The 13,458-nt window shown below is 50.8% G+C and overlaps 1 protein-coding gene across 4 annotated transcripts in view; it reads right to left on the reverse strand.

The window, feature by feature from the left end:
- Positions 1–13,458, reverse strand: part of PODXL (podocalyxin like) — a 47,854-nt gene that overhangs the window by 3,652 nt on the left and 30,744 nt on the right. For 2 of the 4 annotated variants that reach the window (XM_064703087.1, XM_064703086.1), the window contains exons 3-8: positions 10,559–10,716; positions 10,008–10,073; positions 3,894–4,050; positions 3,065–3,126; positions 2,805–2,969; positions 1,046–1,102 (exon numbers count right to left, since the gene is read on the reverse strand). In XM_064703087.1, coding sequence (XP_064559157.1) covers positions 1,046–1,102; positions 2,805–2,969; positions 3,065–3,126; positions 3,894–4,050; positions 10,008–10,073; positions 10,559–10,716 — 665 coding nt within the window. The remainder of the gene's footprint in view (positions 1–1,045; positions 1,103–2,804; positions 2,970–3,064; positions 3,127–3,893; positions 4,051–10,007; positions 10,074–10,558; positions 10,717–13,458) is intronic. The other 2 variants (XM_064703089.1, XM_064703088.1) reach the window with 1 other exon arrangement.

A 13,458-nucleotide genomic window follows, 5' to 3' on the forward strand; every position in this document is an offset into this window, starting at 1 on the left:
GCAGGGGGCAGCGAGGGGATAGCATGGAGCTGGAAAGAGGAAGACTGCTGATGATGGGAAGGAGGAAAGAGCAGCCAGAGACATGTTGAAAACCTCCAGGAGCAGCTGCCAGCTTCAGTTTCTTCCATCCAGGACCTTGGGAAGAGGTTGAGCAACACTGCATCCCAACTCCTGCCTCCCTGCCTCAAATCTGCTCTTCCCCTCCCCTTTCTATTCACCCCTTTCCCTTTTCTAGTTGCTTTATTATTCTTCTCCTTTATTCAGGGGCAGCTCCCATCTGCAGATCTTGAGCATTATCCTTCCTCATTCTAGAACTTTCAGTGGAAACCAGGCAGGGAAAGATGGAATCAGACACTTTATCACCCTGGCCCTTTGGTGTGATGTGCTTCAGGCTCCAGCTCAGCCCTTCATCCCTTGGCAGAACCCCAGCCTGTCCTAATTTTGCATCCACTTGGGCTTCTGCATCCCCATCCTTCCCTCGAGGGATTCAGTGGGGGACTGCAGTCCTTGCTCAGCTCTTTTTGGGTCTCTTGGTGGGTCCTTCATCCCTATCCTTCCCTGGAAGGATTCAGTGGGGTGCTGCAGTCCTTGCTCAGCCCTTTTTGGGGAGCCCTGTTAAAATCTGCCTGGATTCACAGCTTGCTCTATTACAGCGCTCCTATAAATGTCAGGAGACAGGCGTGGGAGGGAATCCATGGAGAAGGAGAGGGATGGAGAAGCAAAACTGCAGGGCTTGGTGCTGGCAGAGGAGCTGCAAAGGCGCTGCTGGGAGTCCCCTGTGTCACTCCCTGTGCCAGGGTGGGGATCATGGGATGCTCAAAAAGCAGAGCACACACCTGGGCTCTCCCAAGTGCTGCTCCCCTGTGGGATTGCTGGTCTCCCACCATGGCAAGGCACCTTCCAGCCATGCAGCAAGGGGAAAGGGGCTGTAAAGCTGGGCTTTAGTCCTGTTAAAAGCTCCTGGGCCCTACCAAGCACTGGAGGTGAGAGCTGGGGGTGTTACGGATGCGGCGCCCGCCCCTCCGATCCCTGTGTTGGAACTCACATTAAAGATCAGAGCCACATGTCCATCATCAAACCCGGGGACATCAGGGTGGATGTTCTGGGTATTTCCAAGATAAAACAACAGGGAGGGAGGTGGAGGGCGAGGAGGGTTGGAGAGAAAAAAAAATAAAATAGGAAAAAAAAAAACTTTCAAGTCATTTTTGGAAACGAAACAGAAAGAGAACAAAAGAAACCACCCAAAAACAAAGGCAGGAAGGAGGAATGTGTTTGATTTTTGGAAATAGCATCCCTTGCTTTGATTTTGCTATTTTATCCTGTGTCTGGTGGGAATTTACCTCTGGAACATCCAAGTTGGACTGGTACCTATTCCTCTGCACCAGTTTATTTTAGGGACACGTGTTCCCATCACTAGAAATACTCTATTTCTACCTGTTTTCTGAACAACATAGGGCATGTTATGCTGCCATGTTTCCACGCCAGCCAGGGAGATTTCATGCAAGGGCTGATGAAACCCTGGAAGCTCCAAGAGGACCACAGTGCAGGTCAAATATTTATTGAGGTCTTGCCTCTTCCCCTATTTCTTCCCAAAAAATCAAGCCTGGTAAGTACAAACAAGTCCGACAGGGGCATTAATTTGCTCTTCCCTCCCTCCTGTGTTCACCTACCTGGCACTGTAAATATTTAAAGCTTTATCCCTTGTTTTCCTGTGCTTCAGAGGTTGGAATCGCTGAGAAAGGATGAGCTGGTCCAGAGGAAAGTGATTTGAGGTAGGAGTGAAGTAGGTTTGCTTCTCCATCGGGAGGGTGATTTACCCTGATTGCATAATCTGATTTCATAATTATCTGTTTCTGTCTGCCCTAGAGCTAAATCCTCAGGAACAGCAGCTGGAACCAGTGCAAACCTCAGTGCCCCAGGGTGTGGGAATGGCCAGTCCTTGCAGGTGAATGCTACACTAAAATCACCTAGGATTGCTTCCTGAGATAAAAATCACATTATTTTCTCTTTCTGTGTTGGTTCTTCCTTAAATCCTGCTGCTGCTGCTCTGAAATTTGGCCCTGGCCCAGCTCTTGCAAAGGCTGAGCCCTGCAGTGTTGATGCCCCTCCTGCTGACACCCTCCTTCTTCTCTGCACACAGCCTGGGGCTCCCTGGCACCCACCCCAGCTCCACTACTTGTAAAAGTATTTCAAGAAAATTTTTTGAGGTCTACACAGAATCACAGAATCACAGAATTTCTAGGTTGGAAGAGACCTTTAAGATCATTGAGTCCAACCGATGTTCTAACACCTCAACTAGATCATGGCACCAAGTGCCACGTCCGGTCTTTTTTTAAACACACCGAGGGATGGTGACTCCACCACCTCCCTGGGTAGATCATTCCAGTATTTGACCACTCTTTCTGTGACAAACTTCCTCCTTAATTCTAGCCTGTATCTCCCTTGGCGCAGCTTGAGACTGTGTCCTCTTATTCTGTCTGTTGTTGCCCGGAGAAAGAGTCCGACCCCCAGCTCACCACAGCCACCCTTCAGGAAGCTGAAGAGAGTGATAAGGTCACCTCTGAGTCTCCTTTTCTCCAGGCTGAACAACCCCAGCTCCCTTGGTTTTTCCCCAGCTTGTTTTTGGAATGGGGTTTTGGATTGAGAAAGCCTTTCTTGTCAAAATTGCAACCCAGGGTGGTACCCACTGGGCAAACCAGGTCTCTACCAGCAGAGACAGCAACACTGATGATCCTCATCTCCTGAAGATGCTTCCGGGATGGAAAAGGTGTTGGCATACCTGTCCCACCCTCCTGCCTCCTTACCTGGTCCTTCTTTTGGGAGAGGCGCTGGTGGCAGCCGTAGATGGCCGCGACGAGCAGCAGAGACCCGGCCAGGGTGATGATGGTGATGATCAGGGGCGTGCTGAACTCATCCTTGATGGTCATGTCCTCCACCATCTTGTCAGAGGTGACGTTGACGATGCCAAGCTGCCACGGAAGGGACAGGTCAGGCTCCTGTGCCACCCACCCACCACTGAGGAACACCCCTGGGGCAGCTGTGCTGTGACCAGGCACCCACTCACCTCCTCTAACCTGTCCTTCTTCTCCATCAGCCCCATGAGGACTTCTCCAGAATCCAGGGGAGCTGGGGGAAGAAAAAGGCTTCAGTGAGCACAAGGTGTGGACAGGGGACAGGTTGTTCCACCATCCCCTTGTCAGAGGGGTGACCCAGTTTCTGGAGGAGGGGGATGAAGATGTGTGTGGATGAAGCCAACCCTTGTAGGTGCTTCACAGCCAGACCAGGAGCCAGGATCTCTTGTGGAAGTAGGACAGCCCCAGAGCCTCCAGGCCCCACTATCCATCTCCAGTGGATGATTTACAAGCCCAGTGAGGGGCTGTACCTGTCTCCTCAAGGATTAGTCCCCACTGCCTGGGTGATTTCCCTGAGGTTGGATGTGGAGTTTGGATCACCCACCCAGCTCCTGCTTGATGATGAGTAAGAGCAGATGGAGCCCAGGCCTTCCTCCCCCTCATGCTATGGCAGCAGGATGTCTCCATCTCCCAGGCACCCTGATCCTAAAGCAATGTTTGAGCACACCCAGGCTGAGCTGACATGGGCGAGAACCTCTTCTCTGTGATCTTTGGAGAAGGATTTAAACTGGGCACCCAGTTTTAACCACCTGGGAAGAATTCTTCCTCCTGGAGACTGAGGAACATGGATGGACATGAATCAACATGGCAGAGGGATCTGGTGCATTCCTTGGGGCGCAAAGCTCATTTCTGGGGTTGTTCCTCTCCCAAACCACTGGGATGGGGCAGAACAGAGCCCTTGGGCCAAGCTCTAGTAGATGTGAGGGCTCTGCCAGGCCTCCAGCATGGGGTCCCCAGTGCCAGAGATGGGATCATACTCACAGTGCAGGACCACCCGCACGGCCCAGTGGCGGGAGGGTCTCTCACAGGCCGTCAGTATCACTGTGCACCAGTCCCTGCTGGCATCAAACCCCTGCTGGGCCGTGGAGCAGAAGCTCTCAAAGAAGGAGTTGTTCTTGCTGGCAGCCATCCACTCATCCTGTGGTGACAACAAGGGTCAGCACTGCTCCCCCATCCAGAGACTGCCCAGGATCACCCCAACCCACTGCCAGGGGTGCAGGATGTCCCATCCTTATAGAATGACCCCTTTAACACTGGATGTGCCTCTCCATGCCATGGTTTGGTTGTCGCAGACATCTTTTATGAAAAATCCTTTCCTTAGGATTTTTCCTCCTGAGAAGCTGGGAGGCCTCAGGAACAAAATGTAAACAATGATTATCTGCTGCTGTGGAATGCAACAGGTGCATCTGTGATTGGCCCATGTTGGTTGTTTCTAATTAATGGCCAATCACAGCCCAGCTGGCTCGGACAGAGAGCCGAGACAGAACCTTTGTTATCATTCTTTCCTTTTCTATTCTTAGCTAGCCTTCTGATGAAATCCTTTCTTCTATTCTTTTAGTATAGTTTTAATGTAATATATATCATAAAATAATAAATCAGCCTTCTGAAACATGGAGTCAGATCCTCATCTCTTCCCTCAACCTGAGACCCCTGTGAACACAGTCACAGTTTGGTGGACAAGGTGCTGTTGGGTCATAGGTTGGACATCCATAGGTGATCTCAGAGGTCTTTTCCAACCACATGGATTCTGTGATCTCCCCTCCTCCCTGTGCACTGCCCGCTGCCGCCGGGCCTCCAGGGAACAGGAAAGGTTTAAAAGGAGTTTCTTTACAAGGAGCCGAGCTCTTGGCTGCCGTTCCTCACCGGGGCCCTGCACCAGCCTTATCTGTGAGCCGCAGCTTTTGGTGTTCCAGGAATAGCAGGTCCCTGAGGGAAGCGCGGCGGGCGGGCTGGGGAGGCCAGGGGGCCACAGCGGGAGCAGGGCAGGGCTGTGCAGCCCCACAGTTCCCCATCTCCAGCCTTTCTGGCCTCTGTCCCCACCAACACAGCTCCCTGTCCTGCCCAAAACTTCCCCACAGCTCTGCAAGGAAGAGCAAGAGAGCGTGTCTTGCTTTTGGGTGGAATCACAGAATGAATCACGGAGTGGTTTGGGTTAGAAAACCCAAAGAGAGACCCAAGAGACCCAAAACATAATCCAGTTCCACTCCCTGCCATGGGCAGGGACACCTCCCACAGACCAGATTGCTCTAAGCCCCTCCAACCTGGCCTTCAACACATCCAGGGATGGGAAACCACAGCTTCTCTGGGCAAACCAAGGCATCCCTGGAGAGGTGGGAGAGGGGTGGATGGAGCCCATGCTCCCTCTGGGGTGTTCCTGTTTTTTTACTCGATGCTTTGTAGCATCTGGGAGCTCAGTAAGGTGCTCACCCTCCTGCCTGCACAGATCCTGACCTGTGGATGTGGCACTTGGGGACACGGGTTAGGGGTGGATTTGGCAGTGCTGCGTTAATGGTTGAAATTAATGATCTTAGCAGGCTTTTCCAACCTAAATCCTTCCATGATTCTGTGCAGAGAGGTCCTATGTGAGAGATGCTGTATTTACAGCTCCTGCGTGCACAAGTCTTTTATGACACAGGTGATCCTGTGTGTAAAAGTCCTTGATCCCTGCTGAAATGAGGTGGGAAAGGCTCTGCTCCTGCCTGCTCCATCACCCCAACCCTTCCCCTCCCATCCCAACACCCCTGGTGGCTGGGACACTGCAGGGATGGGAGCTGCCGGGCCCAGGGACGCACGTAATCTCACCCCATCTTATCTAAATATTTGGGAAGCAGCAGTGGAGACAGGATGCACTTGCCGGGGCGGAAGGCTGGCCCCGGGTACAGAGCTCAACATCGGGAGGCCCTGGCTGTCCCTGGGAGCGGCCACTGTCCCTTGCCTGTCCCTGGGAGCGGCCACTGTCCCCTGCCTGTCCCTGGGAGCTGCCACTGTCCCTTGCCTCTCCTTTAGCTTTGCACCAGGACAACCTCCCCAGGGCCCCTCTGTGGGGTCCCATTTCCATCCCTGGGAAAAGAGCTGGATGGGAAATGTGCCCCAGCCCGAGGGCAGCATTCCCTGCGAAGCTGCTTCCCAGCAGGACAGGGAGGAGGGGGCTGCAGCTCGGTGCTTTTATCACATCTGGACGCTGGGTTGTGCTCCTACGCTTGGAATGTCCCTGAGATTTACCAGTCCCTGTCTGTGCAGCATTTTCTGCTTGGCAGAGGAAGGAAAAGCCTCTGCTGCCTCCCTGCATCCTCTTTTCCCTGGTTTTACCACAGCTCTGCTTTCCCCCAGCCTTCAATAACCTGTTAATTCCCCTACCACCCCATGGGGGATAAAAGAAGATCACTTTGTGGGCGTGGAGGGAAATGGGATGCTAGGCTAAAACCTCGCTGAGGTTTTTGCCACTACAGAGGCAGCTGGTGAGCAGTGCCTGAAGCCCTTTGGAGGGTGAACTGGAGGGATTTGCCCTTTGCAGGGGCAGGGTGAGGCGCTGGGCCGGCAGGGATGCCCTGGCAGCTCCCCCTGCGCCGCCTGCATTCCTTGGCCAGAGTTGACAGGAGCTGCCGAGCAGCTCGGATCCGGTTCCCACACTGGCGGGGACCTAAAACCAACATCCCCGAATGAGGTAACAGCACTTGAGTCAACAAACCACCCCGCCAGCTGCACGGGCTGAGGGGGGAACACGGCCCTGCTCGGCCAGGGAGTCCCTCTGCCTGCTCCAGGGACAGTCCTGTGTCATCCCCGGACCAGTGGGTGTCACACAGCAATTCCAGTGGGTGTCACACAGCAATTCCAGCGGGCTCCAGTGGTCCTGCTGTGGTTTTTGCAGGTTCTGGTACTCCCCAGCTCATCACTGACTCAGCTCCTTGCCCAGGTGAGGGAAACGATGGAGGAGGAGCACCTGGGAGATGGACTGAACCACACACCACAAACTTACTCTAATATTAACAAAACCACAATGGGATGACACAACTTCTTAAAGATTATATTTCCAGTTGGTGACTACCTAAAGTGACGACCAGCATTTTGTTTTATTCTTTGCAGAATTCTGGTTATTTCTTTCTCCAGGCTACACCAACCACCTCTGTCATCGTCACTTCTTGCTTCACCTAACTCATTTTGGGGTTGGGATGAGGAGCAGAGCATCCATCCATCCATCCATCCATCCATCCATCCATCCATCCATCCATCCATCCATCCATCCATCCCTTCCTTCCAAGGCAGGAAAAACCCAACTGAAAATGCATTTGTGAGCCAGATCTCAGAAGAAATCATCCTCCAGAATGTAAAGTATTGAGCTAATAAGCCTTATTAAAGAACTCATCAAGATCCTGCTGTAATTAAAGGAAGGAGAAGGAGAAGGTGGGGGAACACGGACCAACCTGCTCAGCATTGGTTCAAAGCATCACCTGAAGGGGAAGGATGCAGGGAAACACCAGCCTGTGAAACACCTCCAGTCCACAAAGTGGTACCAGCTCAATATTTGACTTTTTTTTTTTTCTTTTTTTTTTTAAGGATTTTTAGTTTGAGTTCCTTGTTTTCTGGAGAAAGTGAGGTGTGATGGGGTGAAAAGCTGCAGTTCCTGGGTTCAGTCCCAGCTGTTTTCTGGGGTCCCCCCATTACTGGTGCTGCCCCACCAGCCCAGCTGTGAATGGGGTGGGTGTCTCTGCACTGTCCTCTCCCTTTCCCTGTGTGATCCAGACGTGTCCCCCACCACTGGTCCCCCCACACAGCCCTGGCTTCTTGCTGGATCTGAATTTTTAGTACAATGCCACCCCGACTCTGGCTTGTTCCTGGAGCAGGGTTGGAGCTGTTTCTGGAACACTTCTTACAGCACACACTTTCCTGTTTTCCCACGGGCTGTGAAACACAGAGGATTTTTTCACTTTGCTGTCAGGATTTGGCTACAGACGTGTTTACCAGGCCTACAAAGCAGGGAAACCAGATAGTGCCATTTCTCTGTTATCTGCTCAGCTTGGGAGGCACAAAATGGGCTGTGATTTTCAGGAATACAACGAGTGGAAAGTTAAGGGCAAGCTGGGGGGGGAGGTTCTTGGGCAGCCAAGGAGGGTGATGGGATGGGAGGATGCAGCCCTGCAGCCTTTCTGTGGCTGTTTTGGGGTGTAATTGGCATTCTGTGCTAACAATGCTCTGGCTTGTTATTACACCCAGAAGAATCAAAGGGAAGCAGGGTGGGAGACTCCCTGGCTCTCCAGCTCCAATGCTCCATGGCCCTGGAGCAGGCTGTGATGCCAAGATATGGTTTCTGCCCATTCCTCAGCTCGCTGGTGCTTCCCAGCCTCACCATCCCTGCTTCCAAAATTCTTCCAGGATAACTCCATGGGAAGGACAGCAGCTCTGGAACATCACTGTGCCCAGAAGGAGAGGGGAAGCTTTAAACACCAGCCTGGTCCTAAATCCCTTTAGGCTCCAAAATTGGATTTTGTCAATCTGGTTGAATAATTTTATATATTCAGTAAAAAATTTGATGAGAAGATTTTCCAGCATGAACCTGCAGCGGTGTCCAGACATTACATGGGGAAAGGGATGGTCTGAGGAGAGAAATAAGGCCCCTCCTTGGAATCATCCTCAGCATTCAGAGCATCACTAAGGACATCAGCACTACTGCAGGTGTGTGGGCAAGGAGCATTTACACCTAGAGTAGGAAGGTGACAACAGACAGCAGGCAGGTGCTTTCCCTCCTCCAGGAGCACAGTGCATGATGCTGGGAGGTCCAAGCCCTGTCCAGGGCTGCCAGGCAGGGCCATCCCAGGCACAGGGAATTTCAAGAGCTGCTGTGCTCAGGAATTGCATTCACAATGTGTCTGGAGGGGTTTTGTGAACACTTCACTTGGAGAGCCCCTTCCAACTTGGCTGATTCTGTGATACACTTAGGAGTAACAGGACAAAGGGGAGCAGTTTTAAATCAAAAGAGGAGAGATTTAGATTAGCTATTAGGAAGAAATTGTTTACTGTGAGGATAATGAGACACTGGAGCAGGTTGCCCAGAGAAGCTGTGGCTGCCCCATCCTTGGAAGTGTCCAAGGCCAGGCTGGACAGAGCTTGGAGCAACCTGGTCTGGTGGAAGGTGTCCCTGCCCATGGCACAGGCTGTGAGAAGGTCCCTGAAGTGCCAATTTTACACTGCTTACACTGCCAGAAATCAGAGCATTATCATGCCAAACCCCATCCCTGAGCCCTACCCACACTGTCAGGACCTCACCAGTGTCAGGTCACTCTGTCAGGACCTCCTCAGCCATTTTCTGGTGTCTCTTCCTCTGTATCACCAACTTCAAACTTCTTCCTATTTGGGACTTGTCAGCACAGTGCATCTTCCCTGTGCGATTGCAGGAATCTCACAGTTTCCACCAGAACCATTCTGGATATCCCTCAGGAACACCAGCAGACACTGCCCACCCTCCAAAAAGGGTCCTGGTGTGTGATCCTAAATTGGGCTTCCCTGCTCCCAGCCTTCCCATCACATTTTACTGCTCCCTGGTCTTGCAAAGGGTCAGAAACCAGTGAAATGGAGTTTTTTCCCTCTCATTTAAGGGTTCTATGAGGGTACTGAGGAGCACAGTGAGTCCCAAACTCCAGTTTCCTCTGCTTCCCAGCTGCTCTGCAGTTGGATGCCACCCTAGCCCAGTGTGAGGTACAAGATCTCACAAGTGCACAGTAACTGTAGAGGAACACCTCAATTTTTTGTTGGGTTTTGGGACAAAATTTCAATCCCTCAGCTTAGGCAAAAAGCTTTCCTGCTAGCATAGGGAAAGATTTTCCCTTTAAAATTTTCCATTTGTCTTTTTGTAAGATCTGGGTGGGCTCAGCTGATCCTTCTACTTGGAGAAGGCAATACTGGCCTCTTGTTCTCCCGCCACATCCCCCACTGGTAACACTGCTGAACGTGGGCTTGCATTCACCATTTTACATTGGTGGCACCTTTGATGAAATTCCCTCTTTTCTGAGCATTTTCTCACATCCTCAGAGCACCACAGGTTGAAATCTGAACCTCCAACAGCTGCTAATTCTCCATGGAAGCCAAAAAGGTGATACTTACACAGGTTCTGGGTTCTTTCAGGTGGATGGTGGGCCTGGTATGTTGCACCTCTTCTCTACAGATGAGCTGGAAAGGCAGAAAAAAACCAGCACTAAGTGGTGGACAAAGGTTGGAAGGAGAGTTGGTCACCAATCCAACAGCCCATCATTTGTTTCCTGGGAAAAGAGCCTGACCCCTCCTGGCTGCACTTTCCTGGGAGTTGTAGAGATCCAGAAGGTCCCTCTTGAGTCTCCTTGTCCCCAGGCTGAGCCCTCCCAGCTCCCTCAGCTGCTCCTGGTGCCCCAGACCCCTTCCCTGCTCCCCTTCATTTCCATCCTCATTGTCCCTTCTCTGGAAAGCTCCAGGACAAAGGGATGGGAGTAAATGACCTCTAAAGGTCCTTTCCACCCCAAACAGTTCTGGGATTCTGCAACCTGGAATTGCTTTGCTGGCAGATTTTCACTCTCTCTGACACAGAAACAGCGGGAAGAGCCGCAGACCCCGTGCACACGTGGGATGGAGCTGAATTAACACCCCTGAGAGGTGCCCACCTCCCCATGTGGTGCTGTTACCTCGTTTGAGGAAGAGATGTTGGGCTGTGGGTGGCCAGAGGTGCAGCTCTCTGCCTGGTCTGTGTGGTCCCCCGGGGCTGCAGGCTGGGCACTGGCAGGGGTCCAGGAGTCACTGCTGGGTTTGGTTGATGCAGGTCCAGAGTCCTGGGTGCTCTGGTCTGGCTCCCCAGCATGCACCAAAAAAGCAAGCAGACAGACACTGACACAGTATAGAGGATACAGCTGGCACAGCCCTGTTAACAATCACCTCAAAATCACTTTTCATCTCTAGTTCTACCATGAAGCTCATTCTGCTGGAGAGGCTTGATTCCTTCTTTAATTTTATTTATTTTTTTATTTAACTTTGATATGGAAAGAATCTGATTACTGATTTTATTTTCTGCTGCTGAAACCTGCCACAGAGGAACCAAAGGCCATTGGATGGCTGTTGCAGACATCTTTTGATGAAAATCCTTTTCTTAAGATTTTTTCCTTCTGAGAAGCAGAGAGGCCTCAGAAACAAAATGTAAACAATGATTATCTGCTGCTGTGGAATGCAACAGGTGCATCTGTGATTGGTCTCATGTTTGGAATTAATGGCCAATCATGGCAGAGCTGGCTCTCTCTCTGTCTGAGCCACAAACCTTTGTTGATTCTTTCTTTTCTATTCTTAGCTTAGCTAGCCTTCCAAGATGAAACCTTTCCTTCTATTCTTTTAGTGTAGTTTTAATGTAATATATATCATAAAATAATAAATCAGCCTTCTGAAACATGGAGTCAAATCTACATCTCTTCCCTCATCCTAAGACCCCTGTGACCACGGTCACAGATGGCTGTGTGTGGGTAGCTGGGTAATCACTGAGAAGTGTGGGGTGACCTTCCTTTCACTTTATCTGGGGTGTCTTCCATGGAGATTTACTCAACAGGCACAGACCTGGATCTGCCACGGTTGGGAGGGGATGTGATGCCATAACCTCTGCTGACTGCACCTCCATGGAAAAATTCCAAGGGGACAAGCTTAGGAGTAGTGCCTGGTTCTACAGGAGATAGCCTGGTGTGTCCTGCCTGGTATTCCAAGTCCCAAATCTACCAGCCCCATTCAGGTGTCTCTGATACCTGAGCTCACCTCTGAGGACTTGGTTATGCTCTGAATCATCTTAGAATTATTTGTGCAGTAGGAGCAGGGCAAGGAGCACAGCAGCCTCCTGCCTCCCCAGATCCCTTTGAAGACATGGATCTTCATCCTTGGCTTACTAATTGATCCTTAAGTGGTGACAAAGAGAATTAAAATGCCACAGGATGTTCACAGCCTGTCTGCTCTTGGGACTCCTACCTCTTCTACAGTAAAAATGAGGGATATTTCTCTCCCAGACACATTCTGAAGGCTCCAGGAGAGAATTAATTCCAAAGCCATCTGTTTCTCGTGAATTCTGCCAGCTATTTATTAAATATAAAAAGGTTTTTAGACCTCTTCAGGCTTAAATGCTTGAGGCCCAATTTGAATTAACATAATTTTATATATGATCCTTCAGTGGAGAACAGTCCTGTGGAGCAGGAGGGGAAAGAAAGGAAAAAGAAACATCCTTCATGGATATTTTCACCTCATTCCTGCCCACACAGGAAAACATGACTTGGGGGAAGCCAGTGAAGATGGGCTTGCAATAAAACCTTGGCCCATTCAGTGGTGCCAACAGCTGAGAGGCTGAGGGGGATGGAGATGGTTTTTGAGTGGCTTCTGTATTCCAGGTAACTGGAAATTGGGTCAAGAAGAGCATTTTCCAGGGGAAGATAATGAAGGGCTCCAGTGTGATCACAGCTTTTATTCAGAGCCAGATGTGAGCTGAGCCCACAATCCCAGCCAAGTCTGGAAGGCCCCATGGAGCCCTCACAGGGTCTGTGGATTCCCTGTGAATGCTAGCAGACAAAATGCCAGATTGGGAGGCTGAACCAGACCAAATGCCAGTTTGGGAAGCTGAACCAGACCAAATACCAGTTTGGGAGGCTGAACTGTGCCTCACCAGGACACCCAGGAGCTACCATGACTGTAAAACTCTAGAGGTCAGAGAAAACACCTTGCTGGTGTTCAGCAAGGCCCTAAACATCACGTGGACACTCCTACTGCTGCCTAGACAGCAGCCAGCAGCCAACGCCCTCCTGCAGCACTGATGGACGTCCTACCAAAGTCAGACTCCTCAGGGCTTGTAAACTCAGATTTTAGCCACAAAATCTCCTTAGTCATCTAAAGCTCATTTTCTGTGCATGCCCAGACAGCCTTGCCTAAGCTGTCAGCTGCACCAGGGATCTCCCAGGGGCAGCGTTTTGGGGGCTGTCACACTGCTTCCCCAGTTCTCCTGCCTCAATCCCTAACCCATCCCCACTGCTCCTGTTCCCCATCACTGGAGATCGAGCCACTGCAGCTGATGGTGCTTCAGGCACCATTTGGTCCATCCAAAAGCCAATGCCTGTACTTTGCCACGTGGTTCATTCCTTGGATTTCACTGCCTGCATTGACTCGACCTCCACCGAGGACAACTGTCACAGACATCTTTTATGGAAAATCCTTTCCTTAGGATTTTTGCTCCTGAGAAGCTGGGAGGCCTCAGGAACAAAATGTAAGCAATGATTATCTGCTGCTGTGGAATGCAGCAGGTGATTGGTCTCATGTGGTGTTTCTAATTAATGGCCAATCACAGCCCAGCTGGCTCAGACAGAGAGCCGAGACAGAGCCTTCGTTATCATTCTTTGCTATTCTATTCTTAGCTAGCCTTCTAATGAAATCCTTTCGTCTATTCTTTTAGTATAGTTTTAATGTAATATAATCATAAAATAATAAATCAGCCTTCTGAAACATGGAGTCAGATCCTCGTATCTTCCCCAATCCAAGAACCCCTGTGAACACTGTCACAGACAACAGTGCTTGT

The sequence above is a fragment of the Zonotrichia leucophrys genome, chromosome 1A (assembly GCF_028769735.1).
Source record: "Zonotrichia leucophrys gambelii isolate GWCS_2022_RI chromosome 1A, RI_Zleu_2.0, whole genome shotgun sequence".
In the NCBI taxonomy this organism is placed as follows: domain Eukaryota; kingdom Metazoa; phylum Chordata; class Aves; order Passeriformes; family Passerellidae; genus Zonotrichia; species Zonotrichia leucophrys.